Source organism: Martes martes (genome assembly GCF_963455335.1).
Source record: "Martes martes genome assembly, chromosome: 18".
In the NCBI taxonomy this organism is placed as follows: domain Eukaryota; kingdom Metazoa; phylum Chordata; class Mammalia; order Carnivora; family Mustelidae; genus Martes; species Martes martes.
Window position 1 is genome coordinate 1940077 of NC_137906.1, and position 27430 is coordinate 1967506.

Genomic DNA, 27430 nt, shown 5'->3' on the forward strand with positions numbered 1-27430 from the left:
TCCCAAAGTCGGCTTCGCAGGCCAGATTATCTAGAATGCGCCAGTGTCGACGACGCCCCGGTCCCTCAGTGCCTGGTTTGAACGCTACCTGCTCAGAGCACTGGACAGAGAAGCCTGGGACTTAAGGCTGAGCCGCTGAGCCACTGCCCCCGTCTCCCCGCACGGGGGTCACAGGCCTGTGCTGGGGAAGCCGGAAAGTCAGCAGGAGCCGGAGGCCAGGAAGTCTCCGTAGCAAGCACCCGTCTCTGAACTCCGGGAGTTGAAACGGCCCAGTGGAAGCACGTCATCCCCGCTGCGGTGCTCTAGTGTCCAGTCCCAACCCTCCCAGGCCAGCAGCCCAGCACCATCCGGGAACTTGCTGGAAACGCAAAATCTCAGCTCCCACCCGAGGCCCCCAGATTCAGGAGCTCTGGCGGTGGGGTCCAGAACACGGCGCTTTCGCAGGCCTCGTGGGGATCCCGCCGCACCCCGAAGGCAAGGGTCCGGGCTTTGGAGCCTGCCTTGTCCGGCCCTGCGAGATCCGCCTCTCCGTCCCCTTCTGCCTTAGCGCTTGGCCCGTCCTTCTCTCTTGCGTTCAGCGCCCGCCAAATGGGGCCACTGCTGCCTCTCGACACCCTGAGCTCTCTTGCTCTTTCCACACTTACTGTGCTATGGATTTTCCTGCCTCTTTACCTGTCTCTTCCCTCGAGTGCAAACCACGTGAGAGCAGGGACCACTGCGGCATGCACTCGCGGCCAACCTGCAGCACGGGATCCAGACAGACTCACGGAGTGAAGGAGTGAAGACACTCCCTAGAGGCGTCTGCTTTAGGCTCAGGTCACGATCCCAGAGTCCCGGGATCGAGCCCCGAGTGGGGCTCCCTGCTCCATGCGGAGCCTGCTTCTCGCTCTCCATCCCTGCTCATGCTCTCTCTCGTTCTCAAATAAATAAATAAACAGAATTAAAAAAAAAAAAGACACCCCCTGGATTCTTTAGACCCTACTGCCTTTGGTGCGAACGTCCCCCTTCCCTGCGCAGAGCCGGCTGGAAGTGCAGCGGGTCTGGGCTTCTCCGTCTTTCTCCCGCACCCCACGGCACGTTCAGCCAACGGCAGGCAGGCGGCCGGCTCGGTAAACCCTCCACAAGTATACAGGCTGCGTTTGGATTCAAAGTGCTCTGCTGGTGCTGGAGGGCCTGGATTCCAGTCTGCTTTGCTCTCCGGCACTTGCCCCTCCCTGCCTCAGTCTCCCCCCACTGCCTCTCTATATCGCAGAGGGGCTGCTGGGAGCAAAGGGACACGGGATTTGGCCCCCAACCCCCTGTCCTGCACTGACGGGAGGCTGAGGGTCCGGACCACCAGCACCACCCGCCGTGACAGCGGAGAGAAGGCGATCCTCTTCCTCGCTGTTGGCCTCACGGGAAGCAGAAGTTCCACAAGGAGGCAAACCCACCAGCTTTATGCCTGCATGTGCGAGCGTGACGCGGACCAGGGACCGCGGATCTGCCATGAGTGCGCGTGTTCCCAGAGCACGAGCAAGACCAAGGGAGCTCTCGGGCATTTTGTCCAGGGTCCTCCTCTTCCAGACGAGCCCACTGAGACCCGGAGAGAGACCGGAGAGTCTGGAGTAGAGCCCCCTGCCTGGTGGTCCCCCGGGATCGCGTCATGGAGACCACCCCATCTGCAGCGGCCTCTCACGGCTACGACTTGACATAAAACAATGTTTTCAATTTTAATGAATGTCCCGTCTAATGACATTTCCGGATACGTGTTCTCCCAACCGTAGAGAATTTCTAAGCTTTTTACACGCACACACATGCACACACACGCACAGCTTGGGCTAGGTGAGTCCCTCACCAGGCTCGCCCTTCCTCGGTTGGGGGCCGTTCTGCCCTTTCTGGGTTACCCTGTGTGTCCTCCCGAGGGACCGGGGAGCACGTGCGTTCCCGGCAATGTCACGGCAAGCGCGCGCCTCCTTCAGGGTCAGCCCTGGGCTCTGCACCACGGCTCACAGAGCTGGTCACGCCTCCCACCCACCCACCGGCGGCCTTTCGGGATGAGCGCATCGAGCGTGTCCTCACGAGGAAGTGGGCTAATTCTTCAGGCGTGCGTGGCTGTACCAGCTTGTATGCACACGGGTACAAGCTCTCCTGTTTGCAAAGGACCCCGCAGCTCGTTCACACTCCTCAGTGTGCTGCGATGTGCCCACTGCTGCCCTGCATATCTGCGCCGATGCACCCGTGCGTCTCTCCCCGAGGGCTACGCAGAAACAACCAGAAAGCCCCCCGCCTCCTCGAACGTCTCAGAGCACGGAACAGCCACAAATCGGGGACAAGAGATGTTACCAGAAGTTCCCACAAATCCCCGCTGCCTTTACTCTCCCCCTGGCTCCTACCTGGGGTCCCCAGCCGTGGCACGGGTACAGTATTGCTGTGTGGTTCTCCAGTGGCCCCTGGTCCAAGCAGACATCTTTCGCCTTGTTGTTTCGAAGCTGCGGGAAAAGGCAAAACATCGCCCGTCAGAGCTCACGGGTGGAACTTCTGTACCCAGCCCTCGTTCCGCCAGCCTCGGCCCCGACTTCCCGACGCAAAGGCCACGGGACCCCTCATGTGAGGACCAAGGCTCAAATCTGCGAGGTGATCATTACAGCAGGCAAGACCAAGCCCTTCGGCGGGTGGTGTGGGGGCCAGCCCTCTGCCAGGACACCCCCAGCCTCTGCCTGCACACAGCTGCCCCAACCCAGCACTGAAGAGGGGCTCGGGGGACACCGGACATAGGTGCACCAGCTACCCACTGGTTGTCCATAGGGGGCCTCGACAGCAACGTGGGTTGTAATCATCCTGGGAATCACAGGTCGGTGTCTAAAGTCATTACTGACACAGAGGCACCAAAACCAAGAATCCAAAAAGCAAACAAAAGCCTCACCACCAGAAAAAGCCCGGGCAACACGTATTTACATATTCCGAAAATACTAACTGAGCGCCCACACCGTGCCAGACACCGTCCTGAGCGTTTGGAAAACACCCGTGGAGGAACGGCCGGAAGTTCCCGAGACAAAACCCCTGAGCCCGGTGAGGCGCATCTCTTTGGGAACAGGCACGAATTTGTCTAGCCGGACCGTGCAGGGGCCCTGTGTTTCTGCTGTGGCGTCCGTCCCTCCCACCACGCTGCGACCTCAGCCAGCGGGAAATGGCAATGGTGCTGGTCTTCTCCACACACACTCGGTCCTCTCCAGGTTCTGTTCACCACGGGAACCAAAAAAGCCAGGGATAAAGCAAGAAGAGAGGCAAGGACGCTTCGCTGTGGTGTGCCCAGACTGTGTCCGGGTTCAGACACCTGAGTGGAGTTTTAATGCCTGTTTCATGAAAGATTACAAAAATGATACCATCGCACTGAGATCTCTTGAAAAATGTATAAGAAAATAACAATTGTTTACAATCCTTTCCCACAATCAGTTAATTTTTCCCAATTTTGAGACAATTTAGTTTTGTTCAGCTTTGACGGTAATGAGAAACTTTGCATGTAAAGCTTTGTTCCCATTTCAGGTTTTCTCAAGAAAATAATCTGCGGCTCAGTCAATAAAGCGTCTGCCTTCAGCTAAGGTCATGATCCCAGGGTTTAAGCCCCACCTTGGGCTCCCTGCTCAGCAGGAAGTCTGCTTCTCCTTCTCCCTCTAACCCTCCCCCCCACCCCCATTCACTCTTTCTGTATCCTTCAAATGAATAAATTTTAAAAAATCTTTAACATGAACAGACAGTTCTCCAAAGAAGACATACAAATGGCCAACAGACCCATGAAAAAATGTTCATCATCACTAGCCATCAGGGAGATTCAAATCAAAACCACATTGAGATGCCACCTTACGCCAGTTAGAATGGCCAAAATTAGCAAGACAGGGAACAACATGTGCTGGAGAGGATGTGGAGAAAGGGGAACCCTCTTACACTGTTAGTGGGAATGCAAACTGGTGCAGCCACTTTGGAGAACAGTGTGGAGATTCCTCAAAAAATTAAAAATAGAGCTTCCCTATGACCCTGCAATTGCACTACCGGGTATTTACCCCAAAGATACAGATGTAGTGAAAAGAAGGGCCATATGCACCCCAATGTTCATAGCAGCAATGGCCACAGTCGCCAAAATGTGGAAAGAACCAAGATGCCCTTCAGCAGACGAGTGGATAAGGAAGATGTGGTCCATGTATACTATGGAGTATGATGCCTCCATCAGAAAGGATGAACACCCAACTTTTGTATCAACATGGACGGGACTGGAGGAGATTATGCTGAGTCAAGCAGAAAAAGTTCATTATCATATGGTTTCACTTGTTTGTGGAGCATAAGGAATAACACGGAGGACATGGGGAGATGGAGAGGAGAAGTGAGTTGGGGGAGATTGGAGGGGGAGACAAACCATGAGAGACTGTGGACTCTGAGAAACAAGCTGAGGGTTTTGGAGGGGTGGGGGGTGGGGGTTGGGTGAGCCTGGTGGTGGGTATTAAGGAGGACACGTGTTGCATGGAGCACTGGGTGTGGGGCATAAACAATGAATTCTGGAACACTGAAAAAATAAAATAAAATTTTAAAAAATCTTAAAAAAAGAAAATAATCTGAGAACTGGGAATACAGTAGCAAAACGTATGGATCCCTTAATGTTCTTCAAATAGCTGTCTGATTCCTTTCTGGAAACTTTGAACCAATTTTTATTCCCATCCACAAGATACAGAAATGCTGTTTAGTCCTGACTTTCACCAATTAAGAATACCGTGTACAAACTTCCAAACCTAGATTCTGGGGAATCTGAGGTACAGCACGTTGATTATAGCCAATATCACATACTCGAAAATGACTAAGTGGCCAGACCACCTTAAATGTTCTTCCCGCAAAAAGGAGATGGGAAGTATGGGATGCAGTGGAGGGGTAGTGAACTCTCCGGCAGTAATCACTTTGTAATACGCAACTGCATCAAATTACGTTGGACACCTTAAGCTTATACAACGTTACACATCAATTATGTCTCAGTAAAGCTGGAAGAGGGGAAAAAAGAAAGTGGCTAGGAAAATTCTAAAAATTTTAGAAAAATTCTAAAGAAAATGGTGGAGTACTGTTTCCAACCGAAGTTTCTAAAAATGTGTGCAGAGGCTGAAGAACCAGACATGGTGCACAAAGAGTCCCAAGCGAGTGATCTCCAAGGAAGCGCAAGGCCACCTTACGAGCCCCACACCGTACTCCAGTTCTTTCTCAGATGCTCTGAGGAAATGGCTCATCGTTGATGCTTTCAACAATGCAAAGGATACATTACATGGAAAAATCCAAACATCTTCTGAGTCAAAAAGTAATTCAGAAGAGTTAAGATGTTGAAAGCAATGAAATCTCAGAAATACCTCGACCAATGTACTTTGCTTATATTTCCTTTTTATGCCTATACAAAAGCAACATGATAAAATGTGCCTAACGAAGCCTAATGAAGCTTTTAAAGTAAGTATAAAATAAAAATTACGGGTAATAAAAATCATTGTGTTGAGAGGTGAAGAAAGACATCTTGCTTTTATAAATTTACAATTAATAGTAAATTGGAATGTTTCATGTTTAGCAATTATTTCCCTTTTTGAGAATTATCTGTTTATTTCCCCGCTGGGATATCAAGTGGTTCTATTGTAGATTTATAAGAGCTCTTTATATATTAAGGATATTGTTTTTATGGCATAATTGTTCCATATAATGATTTCAGAATGCTAGGCTTTTAAATTTTGTTTCTTATGGTTATGCAAAGAAATCTATTATTTGGAAACTTAATAAGCTACGTGCCTGGGACCATGCTAAGCTTAACGAATACAAAGATAAACAAAACTGTCCTCGCCCTGAAACAGTCCGCGGCCTAGAGAGTTAGACAAAGGGAGAGCTAGTACAACACTGTTCGCCAGGACAACGAGGAGATCATCCTCACCCCATCTGCAGGTTCGGACACTAAGAAGAGGGACTTGTGACCCCTGGGTAAGTGGAAATATTGCTGGAAATGTTCTAGTTTTTACCCAGGTAGTAGCTATGTGGATTTCTGCTTTATATTATTATGCTATACATGTATGCTTTATGCATATCATATGTGTATTGTCTTTCATATAAATAACGGTAAAAGAAAAAAAAGGATGAGTAAAAGCAAACCAGCAACCTTCAGGATGATATGAGCCAACCACAGAAGTGTGAGTGAAAGACGTGGGGGCAACTGTGTGCACCCCGAGTTGGCTTTATATATGGAAAAGCAATTATGTCATACATGGGAGAGTCAGGATATCAAGTATCCATGTGTCTTCCCTTAAATATTATTGTAAGACAGTTCAGCTAATAGAGGTAAATGAGCTTTTAGAAACCAAGGGAAACACAACACAAATGATCCAGTTAAAAAACGGGCAGAAGACACAAATAGGCATTTTTCTAAAGAAGACCTCCGGATGGCTACCAGACCCATGGAAAGATGCTCAGCATCACTCATCATCATGGACATACAGATCAAAACCACGATGAGCTATTACCTCACGCCCGTCAGAATGGCTAAAATTAACAACACAAGAAATGACAGGTGTTGGCGAGGACGCAGAGAAAGGGGAACCCTCCTGCACGGCCGGTGGGAATGTGAGCTGGTGCAGCCACTCTGGAGAACAGTGTGGAGGTTCCCCGAGATGTTAAAAACAGAGCTACCCTACCACCCAGCAATCGCACAACTAGGTATTCACCCAAGACACATACAGATTCGAAGGGGCACACGCACCCCGATGTTCACAGCCACATCACCAACAACAGCCACACCGTGGAAGCAGTGCAAGTGTCCACCGACCGATGAATGGATGAAGACGACGCGGTATTTACGCAGCCATCAAAAAGAATGAAATCATGCCATCTGCAGGGACATGGACAGAGCTGGAGGGAATTATGCTGAGTGAAATCAGTCAGTCCGAGAAAGACGAACACCATATGATCTCACTCATATGTGGAATGTAAGAAACAAAACAGATGAACACGGGTGGGCGGAGGAGAGAGGGGGGGAAACAAAGCATGAGGGACTTACTTAGTGACAGAGAACAAACGGAGGGTTGTTGGAGGGAGGTCGGGGGAGGGCTAGGTGGGAGACGGGGATGAAGGAGGGCGCTTGTCATGATGAGCACCGGGTGTTGTACGTAAGTGATGAATCACCGAATTCCACTCCTGAAGCCAAAATTGCACTGTATGTTAACTGACTGAATTTAGATTAAAAAATGGAAGGAAAAAAAAGTCAAGGGACAATGGCTTCTTATGTAAGCGAGTGTAGGCGCGGTCACTGTTGCAGGATGAGGCAGGAACATGGAGCCGAGACCTGCTCTGAGGGCTCTGTCCAGCCGTGCCACTGAGCCGGGGTCTGTGTGTGGCCAAAAGCTGCGGCGGCAGCAGCATTGCAGCATCAAAACGCAACTGTCTGAGGAATCAGGTCTTGTCACTGAAATGAACTTGACCGGAAAGCTATTCTGAAAGGTATGAAACATAACTAAAGTAAGATAATGTTTGCATCTAAAATCCCAGCTAATGTTAACAAAGACTGAGAAGTTGATGAGGCGGTCGGGAGAAAGTGTGTTCATGCTCTCGTATTATATGCTACTTGGCCCTTCATTTTGGAGACTCAGGTGAATTTAAAAACAAAAAAACATTCGAGGTACTGCAAGTGCTGGATCGTGGGGCAGTTCTGTTTTTTACTGTTTGGGGGCCCTCCAAACTGTCTGGCAGAGGGGCTGCGCCAGCCCGCACGCCCACCAACAGTGTAGGAGGGCTCTGCTTTCTCCTCAACCTCGCCGACACCTGTTGTTTCTTGTGTTGTTGATCTCAGCTGTTCTGATGGGTGTGCGGTGGGATCTCACCATAGTTTTGATCTGTACGTCCCTGGTGATGCCTGATGGTGAGCATCTTTGCATTCCTAGGTATTTACTGAAAGAATACAAAAATACTAACTCAAAGGGATACGTGCACTCTGATATTTATAGCAGCATTATCTACAATAGCCAAATTATGGAAATAGCCCAAGTGTCCACTGACCGATGAGTAGATCAAGAAATATGGCATATACAATGGAATATTATTCATCCACAAAAAGAAAAGAAATCTTGCCATTTGCAATGATGTGGACGGAGCTAGAGAGTATAATGCTGAATGAAATAAGTCAGTCAGGGAGAGGCAAATACCAGATGATTTCCCTCATATGTGGAATGTAAGAAACAAAACAAATGAGCATAGAGAAAAAAAAGAGAGAGAGAGGCAGACCAAAAAACAGACTATACAGAACAAACTGATGGTTATGGGAGGGGAGGGGGGAGGGGTGAAAGAGATGACAGGGCTTAAGGAGCCCACGTGTCATGAGGAACACCTGGGGATGCACAGAACTGCTGAGTCATTAAATCGTGCCCCCCAAACTCGTATTACACTGTATGCTAACTAAGTGCAATTTAAATAAAAACTTAAAACAACAAAAACCATTAGAGGTTACGATAATGCCATTAAGAACAAGACATATACAATTTACATGACTAATAAGGCTTTTTAAAGCTAAAAAACAAGCGAGGTAAAAACTTGGGAAAGAGCAAGGAACATTAAATCCAGAAATATTCACTGGCCTGGGGAAAGACTCTCAAACAGAATTGTACATGAAAAACGACGCCTGATTTCAAGCTTTACTGCAAAGCTGTGATCACCAAGACAGCGTGGTACTGGCACAAAAACAGACACATAGACCAGTGGAACAGAGTAGAGAGCCCAGATATGGACCCTCAGCTCCATGGTTAAATAATCTTTGACAAAGCAGGAGAAAATATCCAGTGGAAAAAAGACAGTCTCTTCAATAAATGGTGCTGGGAAAATTGGACAGTTATGTATAGAAGAATGAAACTCGACTATTCTCTTACACCATACACAAATATAAACTCGAAATGGATAAAAGACCTCAACATGAGGCAGGAATCTATCAAAATCCTAGGGGAGAACATAGGCAGTAACCCCTTCGACATCAGCCACAGCAACTTCTTTCAAGATACGTCTCCAAAGGCAAAGGAAACAAAAGCGAAAATGAACTTTTGGGACTTCATCAAGATCAAAAGCTTCTGCACAGCAAATGAAACAGTCAACAAAACAAAGAGGCAACCCACGGAATGGGAGAAGATACTTGCAAATGCCACTACAGACAAAGGGCTGATATCCAAGATCTGTAAAGAACTCCTCAAACTCAACACACACAAAACAGATAATCATGTCAAAAAATGGCGAGAAGACATGAACGGACACTTGTCCAAAGAAGACATACAAATGGCTAACAGGCACATGAAAAAATGTTCATCATCACTAGCCATCGGGGAAATTCAAATCAAAACCACACTGAGATACCACCTTAGACCAGTGAGAATGGCCAAAATCAACAAGACAGTAAACCATGGGTGTTGGAGAGGATGTGGAGACAGGGGAACCCTCTTCCACTGTTGGTGGGAATGCAAGTTGGTGCAGTCACTTTGGAGAACAGTGTGGAGATTTCTCAAAAAGTTAAACTAGAGCTTCCCTATGACCCTGTAATTGCACTACTGGGCATTTACCCCAAAGATACAGATGTAGTGAAAAGAAGGGCCATCTGTACCCCAATGTTCATAGCAGCAATGGCCACGGTCGCCAAACTGTGGAAAGAACCAAGATGAATGGATAAAGAAGATGTGGTCCATATACACTATGGAGTATGATGCCTCCATCAGAAAGGATGAACACCCAACTTTTGTATCAACATGGATGGGACTGGAGGAGATTATGCTGAGTGAAATAAGTCAAGCAGAGAGTCAATTACCATATGGTTTCACTTACTTATGGAGCATAAGGAATAACACGGAGGACATTGGGAGATGGAGAGAAGTGAATTGGGGGAAATCAGGGGGGAGACGAACCATGAGAGACTGTGGACTCTGAGAAACAAACTGAGGGTTTGGAGGGGGTGGTTTGGGTGAGCCTGGTGGTGGGTATTAAGGAGGGCACGTATTGCATGGAGCACTGGGTGTGGTGCATAAACAATGAGCCTTGGAACACTGAAAAGAGAAAAAATAAAGTTAAAAAAAAAAGAAAAGAGAAACGGAGGACATAAACTGCAAATACAGTACGATATTCACAATGCCTCTTTCTTTTTCCTGCTGCTCATGGGCCTGGTGTGGTGAAAAGAACCAGTAGGAGCGAGTATTAGAAATGGAGTTGTTTAAATAATGGCAAATTTGGTTACCAAACTGAATTTGATTAGTTTGATTCCTTGCACTTAATGTTATAGTCCATATGAAATGTATTTTGGCACATGGTGAGCTCAGCAAGCAGAGAACGGGTAATAGAAGCAAATGCCCTAAAATGTTAACATGGATCATGCCTGGGAATTGGGATTTGCAATAAGTTTAGTTTCATCTTTATATTTTTTATAGAGTGCGTGCATTCAATTTCTTACTTTAAAGAGACAGAGATTTGCAAAAACAAATGTCTTCTCCCCTCCAAAAATCAGACTGTGATCTCTACATTGACTCCATGGCCACCCTGTTGTTCAGCAACAGAGACATCATTTACATCATTTATACTGTGCTTCATGTGAATAGCAGGCCCTGGAGCTGTTCAGTGCACAACCTGTGGAACTGTGCCCTTGCCATCTTCTTGAATTTTTCCATTTTTATTCTTTGTTTTTTAATACTATTTTTCTCCTAATTATATTAGCATATGAACCTCAGCAGTAATTGGGGAAACATTACAAAGTACCCCCATAAAGACTGCCTGTCTCACTCCTGGAGGTAACTACAACCATCATCTCCATTTCCCCATTGCTATTTTCCTACTTGCTTCCAATCTAAAATAGTAGCCAATCCACTCCTATAATCCTGATTTTTTTTTTTTTTTTTTTAGAGAGAGAGAGTGTTCATGTATGTGCTCATACAGGCTGGGGGAGGGGCAGAGCGAGAGGGCGAGAAAGAATCTTAAGCAAGTTCCGAGCCTAGTGCAGAGCCTGAAGCTGGGCTTGATCTCACAACCCTGAGATCATGACCTGAACAGATATCAAGAGACAGATGTTCAACTGACGAAACCACCCAGGTGCACCCCTGACTTTTTCTTCTTAAGAATTATATCAGGGGTGCTTGGGTAGCTCAGTCGGTTAAGCCTCTGCCTTCGGCTCAGGTCATGATCTCAGGGTCCTAGGATGGAGCCCCGCATCGGGTTCCCTGCTCCGTGGGGAGCCTGCTTCTCCCTCTGCCTCTGCCTGCTGCTTCCCCTGATTGTGTTCTCTCTCTCTCTTTTTCTCTCTGTCAGATAAATAAATAAATAAATAAAATCTTAAAAAAATGAATTATATCAACATTTTCTCATGTCATTAAAGTTTTGTACACACCTTTTGAAATGACTGCAAAACACTTCAAACTATTAATATGGTATATTTAACTAACCTTTAAGTTAGATTTAGAAATTTTGGTCCAAAAAAAAAAAAAAACCAGTCACTGAGATGAACAATTACTCTCAAATCTTCGTCCTCATTTCAAATTATTTGCTTGGGATAAGAGCAGAGATGAAAGTGTGACTATCGTTAAGCCTTTTAATACATGTGGTTCAAATTGCTTTTTAAAAAGCTTGTTTCAATTTACACTCTCACCAGAGGATTTGTGGTTTTTCATATAACCAAGATCTAGCTGGCGGTGTGCCAACCTGTATTCCAAAAATGAATCTTTGTTTATTTGGTAGAAGAGAAAAACCTACTTCAATGAATTTTTAAGACATATTTTAATTTCTTTGATGAGGAATTCCATGAAAAGTTTTCATGTGTTTTCCAACGATCTGTGTTTCCTTATGTACTTTATTTTTCTTCGGGGGGATGTTTTATTTCCTTATTTAAATTAATTATTAAAATTTAAATCAACTCCCAGAGCTCACGATGTACTAATTGTGTTACCCACTCACTTATACTATTTATGGCACATACACTTCTGGTTTGCCAGGCCTTCTCCATTCGGATGATGTATGGATTATTTTAATATTTATAAGCTCAGATCCATTATCCGTTTCGTACGCATTTTCTTCCAGGGCTTGCTTTCTTAGAAGGCTCTGGCCCTTTCAGAGATCAGAGGCACATGCATTTCCGCATGGTTCTATCATAGTTTCTTTTCTTTCATTTAACACTATAGATCATCTGAAATACACTTCAGGATATGGCGAGCTGTAAGAATTTAAATTGTTTTCTTCTCCAAAGAGCTAGGCAATTCACCTGATTGTCCTACGAATAATCCACTCACTGTCTGCTGTTCCTCCGTGACTCCTTCTGTTGGATCTCACTTCGATAACCCAAAACCCCCAAACCATGCTTTTGTTTGGAATTAGAAAAGACAAGGCAGTTTGGACCTGTTAGTAGTCACTGCTGGGTGCCAGCTACTGTCCTCAACCCTCCCTGTACCCAGTGCACTGGCGTCCGCCTTCCCCGGCCCCTAATCCAGATTCCGGCTCAGGGGCGACACCTCCCTCACACCCGGATGGTTTAACCCGCAGCTGACTTCCTTCTTGTAAAAGGCACCGGGCACAAAGTAGGAAAATACACAGAGAAGAAGGAAACGCTCTAAGTCAGGGAGAGTCTTCCGAGTGTCAGCCTGGTTGTCCCAGGGCAGCCGCAGGGAGCCCTGGGAAGGAACCCGAATGCTAGGGCTCGTGGGGCGTCCCCCCTGGGTCCGGCGCGTCCAGCTACCCACACCCTGACCCGACTCTGCCACCGACTCCTTGTCCAGACATACAACGCAAGGAAGCGACCAGGCTTACATTCAAGCGTGTTCTCAGCCGTGGTGCTGACGATATTTTAAAAATGGAAACCACCCAGATGTCTATATTTTCAACAAAACACATCCCACCCAAAGGTAGCATCATAGACAATCGTTATTAATGAGGCAGAGATGACACAGGAAAATATCCTTCGTATGGCGTTAATAATTCAAATTATTCCACATGTGGACACCATGGCTCTAGGAATACATAGACAGAGATGTGCTTATAAAAAACATGTATGTGTGTGTATTTAAAAAATGCACGTGCACACATACACGCACAGAGTGAAGACCGTGCGTCAAACTGTACATATTACCTACAAAATCAGAATGCCTTTGTCCAAGGCTGGCTTCATGACTTACAGGCTGAGACCGCGGGTAATTTATTTAATTCATCTAAGTTCAGCTTCCTGACCAACAAAATGGAAAGAATACTCCTACGTCATAAAGAGGGTAAAAAGTGAGTTCACATGTGAAAAGCACATCAAAAGCACTCTGTAAGGGTTGATTGCTGTTATTATTTTCAAAATTTTCTACAATGCATATTTATGGCATTGGTAATAAGAGAAAAGTCTATCTGCTTTAATGTTTAGAGAGGTGATGTCATCTCCTCCCAGAAAATCCAAGAATATCTACCCTTCTGTTGGTGACAAGGGGCTCGACCCCCGGCCCTGAGCAATGGACGGCTCTAGGCACTGCCCGTCTTTATACACAACTTCCTGCTCAGTGTCTCACTGACAGGTCCTGGGCAACCTCATGAATGTCCAAACAGAACTGGTCACACACTCCACACCCGTAGGCAGAACCGGCCACCAGAGCTCTGGGCCCACGCCTCCACTGTGACGTGTCCCCCTGTCCCCCCGCCAGCAGGGGAGAGCCCTGCTTCCAGACCCTGTAGCTCCAACACCCACTCTTGAAGGAGTGAATGACTCTACTCTCTCTTCCTCCCATCAAAGCAGTCCCCAGCCTAATGCACAGCCGCCTGAGCGGAGAGCAAGCGCGGTCTTCATTACCTCCCCGTATGCGACGGTGTTATTGTATCTTCTCATTTCCGGGTACACGTGGTCCAGGTACCACTGGAAATTCTTGCACTTTAAACTCTTCCTCAAGGCTCTTCTCTCGGACACATCGCCTATGTCAATTCCCGCGTTCTGAAAGCAGAAGCAAAGGGCTTTAGTGCCCGGGGTCAGGGGGAGGGGTGGTTCTGGCCAGAGGAAAGGACAGGTGGCCTTCGCAGACACCATCCGGGAGAAACCTCAGTTCCTGCCTTCTTGCTTGGTAGGTTCAAGGGAACTCACCTGATCACAGAGCCTCCCCCCCAAGCTAGACCGCTGTCCCCTGAGCACAGCTTGCAGCCCCCAAAGTCAATCATCCTCATCACCACACGAAGGGGACCCTGGGACACAGTGATGTTGACAACCTACGTTCCCAGCTCCGTCTCTCCCGCGTATCCTCAGCGACTCCCAGAGCCAATTACTGGAGGAATTATTTGATGAAGACAAGGAAATAAACGCCTGCAACCACCCCCTGTCTTTCTTCTCCCTACCCGGGTGACTCTGCCCCTTTGCTGGCTCTTTGTGAAGTTCATTATACACAGAAGTGAAAATAATTTCCCACTGCAAAGCTTGTAATGATGTTCTAATGAATAATTCACTCTGCTTTTACAGAAATGAACCTGTAATGGGCTGCCGTGTGCTGACAGGGAGAGCAGCGCCGCTGAGATATGGCTCCGCGGGCTCTGCCGCAAGATGGCCGCGGACCGGGAGGCCGGCCGCTGGCTCTGCCATGGCGGGCAGCCAGGCCGCCGCGCGGGGCCGGGGAGAGTTCACGCTATTTCATTAACCTCCTTTCTTTCATCAGCCAAACGGTGATTTTAAGGGAAAAATCCCCTTCAATGTAAAACTTTCAGAATCCAAAGGCAAACCTGGCCCGTGAGGTTTTAACTCTTGGTTTTAACGTGTTGAGCATAATGGGAGAGAATGGCCGTTTTCGAGAAGCGCGGGGGGGTGCTGCTGGCATGAGGTTGTCCGGGGAAAGCACTGGGAGCCAGCCGGCAGCCTTGAACTCTCAGGACTGAGAACAAGGCCTTTGTGGGTGACAGCAGGAGTAACAACAGTGATTGTGCTGTGGGAAGAGTGGGATAAAGATGCGAGTTCGCGTCCCTGGCCTGGCATGTGCTATGCGTAGGACGTTAAGCAAGTCATGTTAACCTCCCAGAGCTTCAGTTTGCCCATCTGTAAAATGGGCAGCAGAGAGGTCCCTGTCAAGCCAGCATTTACTGATCTCTTAATGTTTTCTCTGCTCTGTTCTAAGCCTCATATCTGTCTTCACGAGAGTGTGGTGAGGTCGGTACTCACAACCCCTTATAGATGAGGAAACCGAGGCACGGAAGACTATGTCAGCAGGTTGTTATGGGGCTACACGAGATATTGTGAGTAAGGAACTGACCAAGCACCAGGGACATAGCAAGGGCTCAGCGAGCGTTGCCTGTGTTTACATAAACGATCACGTGTAAAATCACTTCTGGCCTCCTGACACCTAGGAAGTGCTGTACGGCCATGAGGGGAGTGTCCGTGCCTCGGAACATTATTTCAGGGACTGTAATAATATGATAAACATTCTTCTCTTTTGTCCTCCTTATCTGTAATTCTTACACATAGTCAGCTGCATTTCTGCAGCCCTGGGCTCCAGCCTCCTGAAACGCAGAGGCTGCCAGATCTCAGTGGGAACAATTCCAGGCCACTCTCTCGGCGTGTGGCTGAGACATCTAAAGTATGACTGAAGAGATAAATCCAGCCCTGGCTGAAGGTGCTGGTCACCCCATTGTGCTACGGACCCAAGTACATATCATGAGCATTTTAGTACTCAGTACTCAAGCTGAGTACTCCGGTACTTAGATAGGGTACTGAGTACTCCAGTACTTAGATTGGGTACTGAGTACTCCGGTACTTAGATTGGGTACTGAGTACTCTGGTACTAAGATTGGCTACCATAGTGCTTACTACTTAAGCAGGTACTTTAGACTTAGTTCTCCCGATCACCCTAGGAAGGAGGACTTGCCGTGATTCTGTTTTTGTTCGAGATTGTGTAACCAGTGGTTGGCAGAGCACGGACTCCAACCAAGCTGGGATACAGCCACTAAGCAATACTCCTGTGGGGTTCAGTGTTCCGGGCAGAAGAGGGAGGAGACTTGAGGAGTCATGTAAACAGTGGGCGCCTATGTCATGAGGGCAGCTGGAGCTCTAGGAGAGGGCACAGAGTCAGAGCAAATGATGGGGCCTGTACCAAGCCGTTGGTACAGGATCTCCCGGATGCAGTGCTTGTTCAAGAGCAGGGCATCCAGATTACTCTACCATGACCAGGATTAACCCACAAGATCCTTCTACTCTTTGTAAATGGATTTTGAGGTCTCCACTATGCCAGTCCCCACGTAAAGCAGAGGTTCTACAACCTGGAGGTCTGTGAACCCCCACAAGATGCTCTTATAATTTTGCAAGTGCAAGCACCTTTCTGGGGAGGAACCACCAACTGACTGAAGGGATCAGTGACCCATCAAACACGGGGCCGCTGGTCCAGGGGGACGGGGAAGGGCTGCTGTGGCCGCTGGTCCAGGGGGACGGGGAAGGGCTGCTGTGGCCGCTGGTCCAGGGGGACGGGGAAGGGCTGCTGTGCCCCCACCTCCAGTGGCAGGTTCCACGCTATGTACACGTGAGACTTGTAGTCGTCCATCCAGACCTCGGCAACCCGGAGGGCGTTCCTCTTGGTGTAGAAACCAATGTTGCTGTTGTAAGGTTTCTTCTTCCGCTCGATGTGGGCCACTCGTGAGCAAGGCAGGACCTCCATGCTGCCCCCGCAGAGCCACACCTGGAGGCATAAAGGATTTTATCAGCTGGACAGAGAAATTCCTAGAGGCCACAGCCCCTGCCCAAGGCCCCAGGGCCATGGTCAGGAGACAGCACGAGTGAGAAATGCATTCTAATATATTTCAGGGTCGGTGTGTTATTGCAGTGTAGATGAACCTGACCCAGCTACCACGTGTCAAAGTGGGCTTGGGGGGATTTTTATAGGTACAATGGTTTAGGATGTGAAAATAGAGCTCTGGGTAACAGGCACCCATTGACCTAAGGTGCCCTTGGTGACGCATGGGTATTCTTAAGTTCTCAGTGGTGAACAAGTGGCACCCGTGGAGGGTTTTCTCCCACCTGGCAGAAGCCATGCCTTACAGACCTAGAACGGAAAATTCAAACTGAAAACCAAACCATCTTTATTCATATAGGCACAAAGTGTGCAACGGTCTACTTATGCATTGTTAATATGCTCTATTTTGGAGTCCCAAGAGCACAGATGCCCAGCCTTCTGGAACCATGTGCCCCAGTGTTATCACGCGCCGGCCCCACTTGTTACTGCTGGAACACTGAGGTGGAAGGCTGACATAGCGGTTGCCTCTGAGGCATGCAAAAGCCCAAGGAAGTGACACTTGCCGTTCTCTGTGTGGGCATGGCAGGCACCCGGGCTCAGAAGGCCCTGCTTGAGGGGGAAAGCTGGACTGTCCAACCTCTCTCAGCCCCAGGCAGGAAAAAGAAAGCATTTCTGATTGTTAAGAAGGACTGCTTTGTGGAAATAAACCTCCCGATCCTGGTGGGGAGAGCGGACACAGAGAGGTTTCAGGGACCCAGGCTGCTGTCCTGCCATAAGGATCGTGTATACTCGCCGTAAATGGAAGACTGCTGGTGAGCTGAGCCAGTAAGCACAGACAGCACTGCTGGTCTCAAGCTGGGATACTTCAAGTCACTCCACCCTTTAGTGTCCCAGATCCCCTCCACAGGACGCTGGGACCCTCTTGCAAGTTGCGCACCACCCCTGGGTCTTTATTGATCGAATTTGGTGGCAAAATCCACATGTGTGTGATCTTCTATTTCCCAACTCTGGCTGCACCACAGGGAAATGATACAGACGGGAAATTCTCCCTGTAACCATGAACCCTCACCTTCAAGGAGGAGACTGTGAGCTAAGAGATTGGTAGACAGTGGGCGGTCCAGAGTAGTTTCATTTGGGACCTGACAATTAGTTGCCCCCTTGGGATGGCATGGCAGCTGCTGATAGTGGAAGGAAGCCAAGTCAGGGGGTGAAAATATGGCTAAAGGCTTATGGGGAATAGGGGTAAAACACGGTGGCTGAACTTCCAGGGGTGGCCAATATGCAAAGATTTGCCCAGAGTTGCACAGGTATGCAGTGTTGGGCAGTTTCGGGATTCAGGGAATGAATGGCAAGACATCCCATGTTCATGGATTTGAAGACCTACTATTGTGAAGATGGCAGTACTTCCCAAATTGATTCGAAGACTCAACCCAATCCCCATCAAAACCTCAGATGACTTCTTTGCAGAAATTAACAAACTGATCCGAAAATTTATGTGGAAATACAAGAGACTCAAAAAAAGAACAAAGCTGGAGGACTTCCTCTTCAGATCTCGAAATGTACCAGGAAGCTCCTATAATCAAGACAGTGTGGTTCCGGTGTAAGGACAGACAACAGGATAGAACTGAGAGTCTAGAAATAAGCCCTCACATTTATAATTGACTGATTTTTTTTTAAAGATTTATTTATAGAGACAGTGAGAGAGAACAGAAGCACAAGGAGCAGAGGGAGAAGAAGAGAGAGAATCCGAAGCAGGCTCTGCACTGAGCAGGGAGCCCGTCACGGGGCTCAATGCCATGACCCCGAGATCATGACCTGTGCTGAAGCCAACAGTCAGGTGCTTAACAGACTAGGCCACCCAGGTGCCCCATAACTGACTGTCTTTCAACAAGGGTGCCAAGACAATTCAAAGGGGGAAAATAGATATTTTCAACAAATTGTGCCAGACAACATGCCAAGGAATGAATTTTTGCCACCACCTCACCACATAGATAAAAATTAACTTGAAGTGGACCAAAGACCTGAATAGAAGAGCTAAAACTGCAGAAGTCTTAGAAGAAAACACAAGGGCACATTTTCATGACCTACAGTTAAGCAAATGTCTGCCAACTGATGAGTGGATAAATAAATATTCCATATGGTGGAATATTATTTAGCAATAAAATAAATAAGATACTGACATGTGTTACAGTACGGGTGAACCTTGAAAACAGGATGCTCAGGGGCAGAGGTCAGTCACAATGGACAGTATACTACATGATTCCATTTATATGAAATGTCCAGTATAAGAAAACCCCCAGAGACAGAAAGAAAACTGGTGGCTGCCTGGGGCTGGGGTGGGAGAAGGTGGAGTGACTGCCAGTGGGTATGGGGTTTCCTTTTAGGTGATCCAGATGCTCTGATGTTGATTGAGGTGGTCACTGAAGAACTCTGAACGCACTAAACACCACTGAGCTCTCTACTGTAAATGGGTGAATCGTGCTGGTGACTATCTCAACGAAGCCGTGACAAAAATACACAGGCAGATTGATAGATCATTCCACAGAGAGCAGGGAAAAGGAGACTCAAGGGACAGATTCCAGTTTGGGGAGCTAAGGAAAGGTGAAGTGATGCGGGCCAAGGCCGGGTTCTGTGAAGACCAGTTTCCGAGCAGGGGTCACAGGCACAGGTGTAGGAAGGGCCTCGGCAAAAGCCAGAAACCCAGGCCTAAGCACAGAGGGGCTGGGTGGGAACAGAACCCACAGGCAGGCCGACTTGGTGCCAGTCTTCCGTAAGCAGTCCAGCCCAAGGTCAGGATAAACCAAGGTTGGAATCGTCCAAATTATTCCAGATTGTTCTCGTGGGTGCAACTAGGCTTAGAAGGGCTGTCAGGTGGCCCTCCTTGCTATGAGTGGGCTGGGAGAACAGAGGGGCCAGGTCACACCCCCAGCCTCTTAAACAAGAGTGGGAGGTGGCATGCCAGGCTGGGAGGCAGGCGGCACAGCATGTCTGTCCTGTGCGGCAGGAACACTGGCTTCCTGTCCTGGGCTCTGCCATGTGGATACCAGCTGGCACACTCAGTGGGCACCAACTCAGAGCCACTTAGCTCTTCCTGTATGATCTGGGGAGATGCAAGGAGCTCTCAGACCATTTAGTGTCTCAGCGGTACAATGTTCTGTTGGGCCCAGCAAACCTAGAGTGAATCACTGGGGTTGGGCACTGGCCCAGATGCCTGTAACACTGTCACAGCGTGGCTCTTGGTGCACCTTTACCGGAGAAGTGAGAAGGTGACCGTCAGGAGGTGTAGTAACTCCAGGAATAGGTATCCACTAATTTATTCAACCAGAAAATTCCACTCAGAGCCTACTTTCCAGCGCGGCAAAGACAGAGGGAGAAGGGTCAACACACAAGTCGCTCCTTGAGCTCATGAAGTTGATGGTCTTGGAAGGGAAACGCAGGAACTAAATCATCACAGGCAGATGTGCATGCTCTGACAGGAAGCTAATTCCTAGGAAGGAAAGCAACACAGTGCTGGAAAAGCCAGCATTCGCCAAGAAAGGGATGTGGCCCATCGGCTCAGAGAAAATATCCTGACCTAGGACAGGTAAGGTGTCATCAGAAGGCGTAGACTGAGCTAACTTGGTTGAAGAAGGTGGCAATGTGGACAAGAGCCCAAACATAGGGGCAGCCAGCCCAGGTATAGCGGTATTGTGTAGGGGGAGCCTACGCCCCTTGAATGTGGGCTGCATTCCAGACGGCTGCAACAATTCCTCCCATGCTCCTTTCCATCAAAGGGTTGGATCTACTCTTCATCCTCTTGGATCTGGGCTAGCCTTAAGACTTGCCCCGAGTTGTAGAACATACTAGAAGTGATGTTTTGCACTTTCCAAGGCCAGGCCTTAGGAGGGTTTAGAATTTCTGCTTTCTCCATCTTGGGATCCCAAGTCCACCATGCTTTGAAGAAGCTGTGGACGAAAGACCATGGGGCGAAGGGGGTCCGGCCTGGCCTCTCTCATGTGCCTTGGGCCTCAGCTGGACCAGACGCCTCCAGCCAAGCCACTGGCTGACCACCACCATGTGAATGATCCCACCAATGCTGCAATGAGCAGAAGAATCACCTAGCTGAGCCCAGCCCAAACCGCCAGACTCCAGAATGGTGAGCAAACTGACTGTTCTCTTAAGCCACTGAATTTGAGCATACGTAAACAACTGACATTAGTTGAATATTCAAGAAACTGAAAGAACAGCCAAGGGGCTGCGCCTCAGAGCAGAGCAGTGGACGGGAGAAGAGCCTGAAATGAAGCTGGGTGGGCAGGCAGGGCTTCCACCAGCCAGACCTGTAGACCACATGGAGGAAACAGATCTTTGTTCTAAATGAGAAGCCATTGAAAGATATGAATTTGAAAATGTCACCCCAGCTGAAGGGTGGGAAAAAAGGTTAGTGGCAAGGAGAGGGGAGACAGAGGTGGCAGGAGGGTCTTAGTGTCATCCTGGGGAGAAGTTCTGGGAGCTTTGGCTAGGGCAGTGGAATAGAAGCAGAGGTTGACAGGTTTGAGCTTTTTAATGGCAAAATCTTGGCCAATGGGTTGGATGTGGCAGAGATGAAGAAGGACCACAAAGGACTCCTAGTTTTCTGCTTGGGCAGTAGGACATAGCTATGGCAGCATCATGCTCTGGGCCAGAAAGCCTGCCCAAGGCTACCCAGGCCTCTGGAGGCAAAACAGCATCACGAGACACATCCTCCCAGCTTTGGACGGTGATGCCCTGGGAGAAGAGGACGCTGGGAGAAGGGTGTCAATGAGTGTGAATGATTTCTGATTTCTCCAGCATTGCTCCAGAGAGAGCCTCTTCAAGGGCATGCTGGCTTAATTCCATTTTTTGATGCATTTCATTCATTCAACTCATGTGTTTCATAAATATTACAATAGCTCATTAGAGTCTTAAAGATGATGGAAAGTACGTCATCGGACGGGGCAAGCTGGTATTTCCAGAACTATGCCTGGATCTCAGCCTGTCTGCTGGTCTCCCTGAATGTCCTCTGTACTTCCCAGTGTCTCAAGTCCTCCCTTCAAGGGCGGGATGAGAAGCTGGCCCACATCACTGGTTCCTAAACCAGGCTGTGCCTCCAAATCACCAAGGGGTGCTTTACATTTTCCAATGCCAGGATCCCTCCCCGGACCTACGAGTCACGTTCTCCAGGGAGAAGCTGAGGTACCACTGGGTCTTTAAAAACGTCCCTTCCATGTAGCCAGGTTTGGGAACCAGAGGCCTAAAGCCATTTAATATGTATTCCGAGTCTATGGTTTCATGACTGAGGCCAAGAGAAGTTAGCATGTGGCTGATGAAAGCTCAGACCACCGGGCAGTGGTTCTGGGGATGCTGGGAAGAGATGCAGGACTGAATGTTCCAGGCACTGCCTGGGGCTCTCCCCAGAGCCTCCGTCACCAAGGAGCCTGGTCAGTAAGGCGGTGGGTGAGGGAGCTGGGGGGGAGGCCAGGAGCCGAAGCCAGCATGGCTGGTTCATTTATGTCACCTGTTGTAGGCGGTGGCCTCTGAACATTTTTGGTAGATATTTTCATCTGGAGAAAAAAAAAAAAACAACAGTTGAAGCCCATCCTCCTCCATCCTACTGAATTCACCCATTTTAAATGAAATGCATGGGCTATCGCACTACTAGATTTTACCAATGATGAGTGTAGAGAGAGACGTTTGAAATCGCACAGAAATGGAAGTGCTAATATATTCCTCTCGGGCCCCCGTGTCCCACCTGGTGTGTCTGGCTTTGGAAACCACTACAAGAATTCAAATGCTCAAGGTCTAGTCTTCTTCCGCCATTTTTAGAAGCCAGCTATTGCTCGAAAGCAGCAGGAAGTATGGCTCAGGAATGAGTAGGTTTGTCACCAAAGTAATCTGGTGAGAATTTTCAACGGTGTCAATAGAGTATGAACTGTGAGTGCCATGAGAACATGAGAGCCACTTTTCCTGAGATGCTCCAGACACCATCGGGCGGTGGGGGGGAGGGGGCAGCTGTCTCTGGAAAGAGCCTCAGATACTGTTACAGAAGGGGGCCCAGAGCTTTCTGTGCCTCCCTCTGCTCCACACCCCTGTCATTCAGTTGGAACAGGAAGCTGCAGGATCCAGAAAGAAATCTAGGTGCCATCCTCAGCCCTCTGCTCCCCAGGCACTGGTCAGTCCGTCACCAAGTCCTGCAGACAATGACTCTGCACTATGGCTCAGCTGCAGTCCTTTCCACTCACACCTGCCATGATCACCAGACCACCACCTCCTCCACCATCGCTCTAAGTTGCCACCACCTGGACCACAGTACCCACCTCCTGATGGCTCCATTCCATTCAGCTGGCCTCTACTCGGCAGCCAGAGTCCCGTGATCGGATCACATCATTCCCCTGAACACTTTATGGGCTCCCACTTGCTCTCACAGAGGGAGGAATGGAATGAAGAAAAAAGAAGGAAACAGTCTAGACATACAACATGACAGGCACAGAAATGAAAGTCAGAATGACCAAGGGCCTTTACTGTAGGACTCAACACCAGGAAGCTCTGAGTCTCCCCAACGTCTCTGCCTACAAACCCAAAACCACCCCTGTGTTTCTGGGACAATGGCTCCCTGGAACCCTGGCTCATACTGCAAAACCAGCCCAGCTGAACCCCTCCTCTAACACAAGCTGAAAGATGCTGAGGAGGAATCAACCCATGAATTCTCTAGTAAGGAAAGGCCACGTGATCCATTTCTCCCGCAATCTGAGCACACTCATTTTACACCCCAACCCCAGTTTTGTCATCTATAAATGAGGGGGAGGCTATCACACTGGATCCTTTCAGCTCTGGTGTTCAGGGTTTATGATTCCCTATTCCATAGACCACAGTCCCAGGCTGGAGGGCCAGGGTCATCACCAGTGGAGGACACCAGCTTCCTTAGGCTGTCCACCCCAGCATTGACTTTCTGGAGGAACAATCTTGAGACCACGAGGAATCCCCCAACTAATGAACTCAGGCATGTTACCTAGACCACTGGATTATCTCTGAATCCAATCTCTAGGGTCCCCTGGGATTCTCGTGTGCACCTTCTATCATAGGCCACCTCTAGGCACGCACCGAAACTATTTTCTCCCTATGAACCAGTCAACAGCCCCTGTGCCGCTTACTGAGCAAATTTCTTCAACCATCTATGAATGGCATTTTCTTGTCTTGGCACAGGGTATAAAAGAGATGCTTCCAGATCTCAGATCTTGAACCATGGCCAAGTGTGTCCATCCTTTTAATTTGTCCGAAACTTATTTCTGGTGAGCACCCATCACTTTCTTTTATTCTATTATCAGTTGTAGAGTTGGCTTTCTCTTGGAGACCATCTTTCATACTCCACGAAACGAGTGAATCTCCTCCTAAGATGTTAAGGTGAGTAGAAAGTAAGACGGCTGCTGGTCTTCCTCACTCACTGTGGGGCCCTCAACATCCTAGTCTTTACTCCTGTGAGGACACACAGGCCAAGATGACCCATGGAGGTGTGGGTGAGTGAGTCTTCTGTGTCACTCACACAGTCAAAACTGTGCATCTCATACCATCAAATGACAGTTTCTTTCCTTTGGGGGATATGGACTATTCCTGATCTATGAGAGTTAATAAAGAAAGAAATTAAGAGAAATTAATTAATTTTGTTCTGAATCCTCATGCAGCCCAGACCAAGGCCAGTCAGTGTTTTGTCCAGGTCCTGCCCAAGTGACCCCTAGACCTGCCTACTACCCTTGGGACAGGAAGTGAGTAGGAGCATTGAGGGCAAAGGCAAGCTGTCAGGAGGCATTAGTGGGCTTGTCTGAAGATGAACCGTAGAGAGCAGAAGGGGGTCAAAGTCAGTAACAGACAATTACCAGCAAGATCCAAGCCTAGGAGAGACTAAGAGGTGCTGTGGAATACCCGGCAGAGTCCAGCTGAACATCAAGGGGATGCAAAATAAGGAGTGCGTCAACCCCCAGGACCACAGGCCAGGGGAGCACATCAGATCTCGCTGAAGAGGGAATCTTTGTAGGCTGAGGTCTTTGTTTTTTGCTTTTTTGTTGTTGTTGTTGTTTCCTTAATATATAATAGTTCTATTGAACTATAATCCACATACTACAAAATTCACTTGTTTAAAAAATGTAAAAAATTCCATGGTTTTGGTATAGTCACAGAATTATGCAACCATCATCACAATCAATTTTAGGACATTTTTATCAGCCAACTAGAAACCTTATACTCATGACCAGTCAGCCCCCCTCACCACCACCCCCAGCTCTAGATAATCACTAATATACTTTTTGTCTCTATGGATTTGCCTAGTCTGGATATATCATATAAACAAATCACACAATATGTGGTCCATTGTGGCTGACGTCTTTCACTTAGCATGATATCTTGAAGGTTTACCCATGTTGTAATGTATACCTGGTCTTCATTCCTTTGTATGGCTGGATGCTATACTACACTTCATTTATACATTCATCCATTCATGGACACTTGGGCTTTTTCCATTTTGGCTGTTATGAATAATGCATCTGTGGACATTCACGTACAGGTGTTTATATGGACGTGCACATATTTTCATTTCTCTTGGGTATATACCTAGGAGTGGAACTGCTGAGTCATACTGTCACTCTATGTTTAATCTCTCGAAAAGCTGCTAATCTCTTCCAAAGCGACTGCACCATTTTATATTCCCACCAGCAATATAATGAGGGTTCTAATTTCTCCACATCCTCACTATCCTTGTTAATGTCCATTTTTTTTTTTATTATAGCCATTCTAGTGGGTGTGAAGTAGCATCTTGTTGTGTTGTGATTTCCATTTCTCTGATGGCTAATGATGTTGAACATCTTTTCATGGGCTTATTGGCCATTTGTATATCTTCTTTAGAGAAATGTCTAGTTGGGTCCTTTGTTCAGTTTTTAATTGGGTTGTTTGTCTTTTCATTATTATCAGAGGCCACATGGAGAAAATGAAGTTGGCTTCCAGTGTCATTTCTCTCCTTCTTCTCACTCTTCATCATCCAAAGGCTCCAGTGTTCAAGGTCTCCTAAATTATTCCCTCCCCTGGTTGTGTGTAGAGCTGGCACGGAGATGGCCATAAGGTACAGAAAAATGAACCAGGCAACAGAGGCCAAATTCTTGTTCTACCTCCTCCAAAGTCCAGCTCTGTGATGTTAAGCAAGTCATTTTCCTCTTTCCTCCCAGGCTTAAGGCTTCCTCACCTATAAGATGGAGTCAGACTATCCACCTGCCTACGACACAGAGCCATTATGAGGGGACAATGAGGTTGTGGATGTAAAAATGTGGGGACACTGCTGAGTCTTCCACCCTTTCAACGGGAGACACCTGATATGGTTTCTAGGCGTGGATGCAGGTTTCAGACTACATATTTCCAGACCCTGTTCCATTGCTTATTGGTTGGCCTTATACAACTTAGCCTTTCTGTATCCCAACGTCCTCCTCTGTATAGTGAAGGATAATGACGGTCCTTACCTCTCTGGGTTGTTGTGATATTTAAATTAGATGTGTTATATGTCAAGTGCTTAGAGCAGTGCATGGCTCCAAGTTCTCAATACACATTATCTAGGCCATCATTGTTATCATTACTGCAAGGCTAGATTTCTGATGCCATACTCTCTCTGTGCTCCCGGCCCCAACTGAGAAGAGAATGGGCTGGACTGAGTTTCCAGAAGGTTTTTCCCTGATTGGGCACTGAATACACTGGCCAGACTGGCATTCTGATGAGCTGTGCTGGCTTGTCCAGCCTGATAGTCTCCCCAAAATGTCCAGGTCTGTGTCCCAAGTGTGTGTGTGTGTGTGTGTGTGTGTGTGTGTGTGTGTGTGTGTTGGGGGGGGGGTTGTGCCCTTCAGTGACCTTGCCAACACTCTCCCTCAGGTATGTGTCTCTCCCTATCCTCCTTTCCTTGCTCTAGCTCCAGGAATGACCACTGTAGGAGACCAGAATATGCCACCCTGAAGTATGCCTCTTTGTCATAAAGATTATTTTGAGCTGATTATTTTGAGAAACAGCAGACACAGAAACTCTGAAAACAGAACAGAAGTTCCCTTTTATAAAGGAAAATTACATTTATAAAAAATCCCCACTTGCAAGGGTGCCCCACCCTCCTCCATTCTATACCAGGAAGAGAAGGATGACTCCAAATCACAGGAGACTCATCCACGGAGACAGTACTGACTTAAATCTGCATGACAAACCTTACCCTTAGTTACAGTACTTTTCCTGATCCCTTTCCCACCACGGGTCTCCTCCACAACCCTTTCTTTGTTTTAGCTGAAGATGGTGTTCAAGCTCAAGTTCTAAGCCACCTCTTGGAGTTTACCCATTCTTGAGTTTCTCCCAGGTATATATGAGATGTTAAGAAATATCTGTTTGCTTTTCTCTTGCTAATCTGTCTTTTCTTACAGGGGTCCTAGAGGAGTTGGAAAGATTTTTTTCCTCTTCTACACCAACCTCATCCACAGGGTTTGTGACTGCTCCAAGGGTGAGCATCGGTGTCCTATGCTGTCATCCTGGTCTCTCAGCCAAAGAGGGAAGCCAACCAAGTAAGTTCTGCAGCCCCCAGACCATCCACGAGCTATGCAACATCCTTCTCTGATGTCTTACGGGATGGCTGTTGTTTGCAAGTTACACCTGGCTTTTCTCTAGATGAGAATGACACGTATCAGAATTCTAATGGGAGAATTTTAAGGGAGTTGACCGGTCAG

General features: G+C 47.8%; 1 protein-coding gene across 1 annotated transcript in view; it reads right to left on the bottom strand.

Annotated features, from left to right (window-relative positions):
* Nucleotides 1-27430, bottom strand: part of GALNT17 (polypeptide N-acetylgalactosaminyltransferase 17) — a gene marked incomplete at its 5' end in the record, with an annotated part of 428234 nt that overhangs the window by 24120 nt on the left and 376684 nt on the right. Inside the window, 3 exons of the mRNA XM_080830474.1 lie at nt 2373-2468; nt 13802-13939; nt 16467-16652. Coding sequence (XP_080686600.1) covers nt 2373-2468; nt 13802-13939; nt 16467-16652 — 420 coding nt within the window. The remainder of the gene's footprint in view (nt 1-2372; nt 2469-13801; nt 13940-16466; nt 16653-27430) is intronic.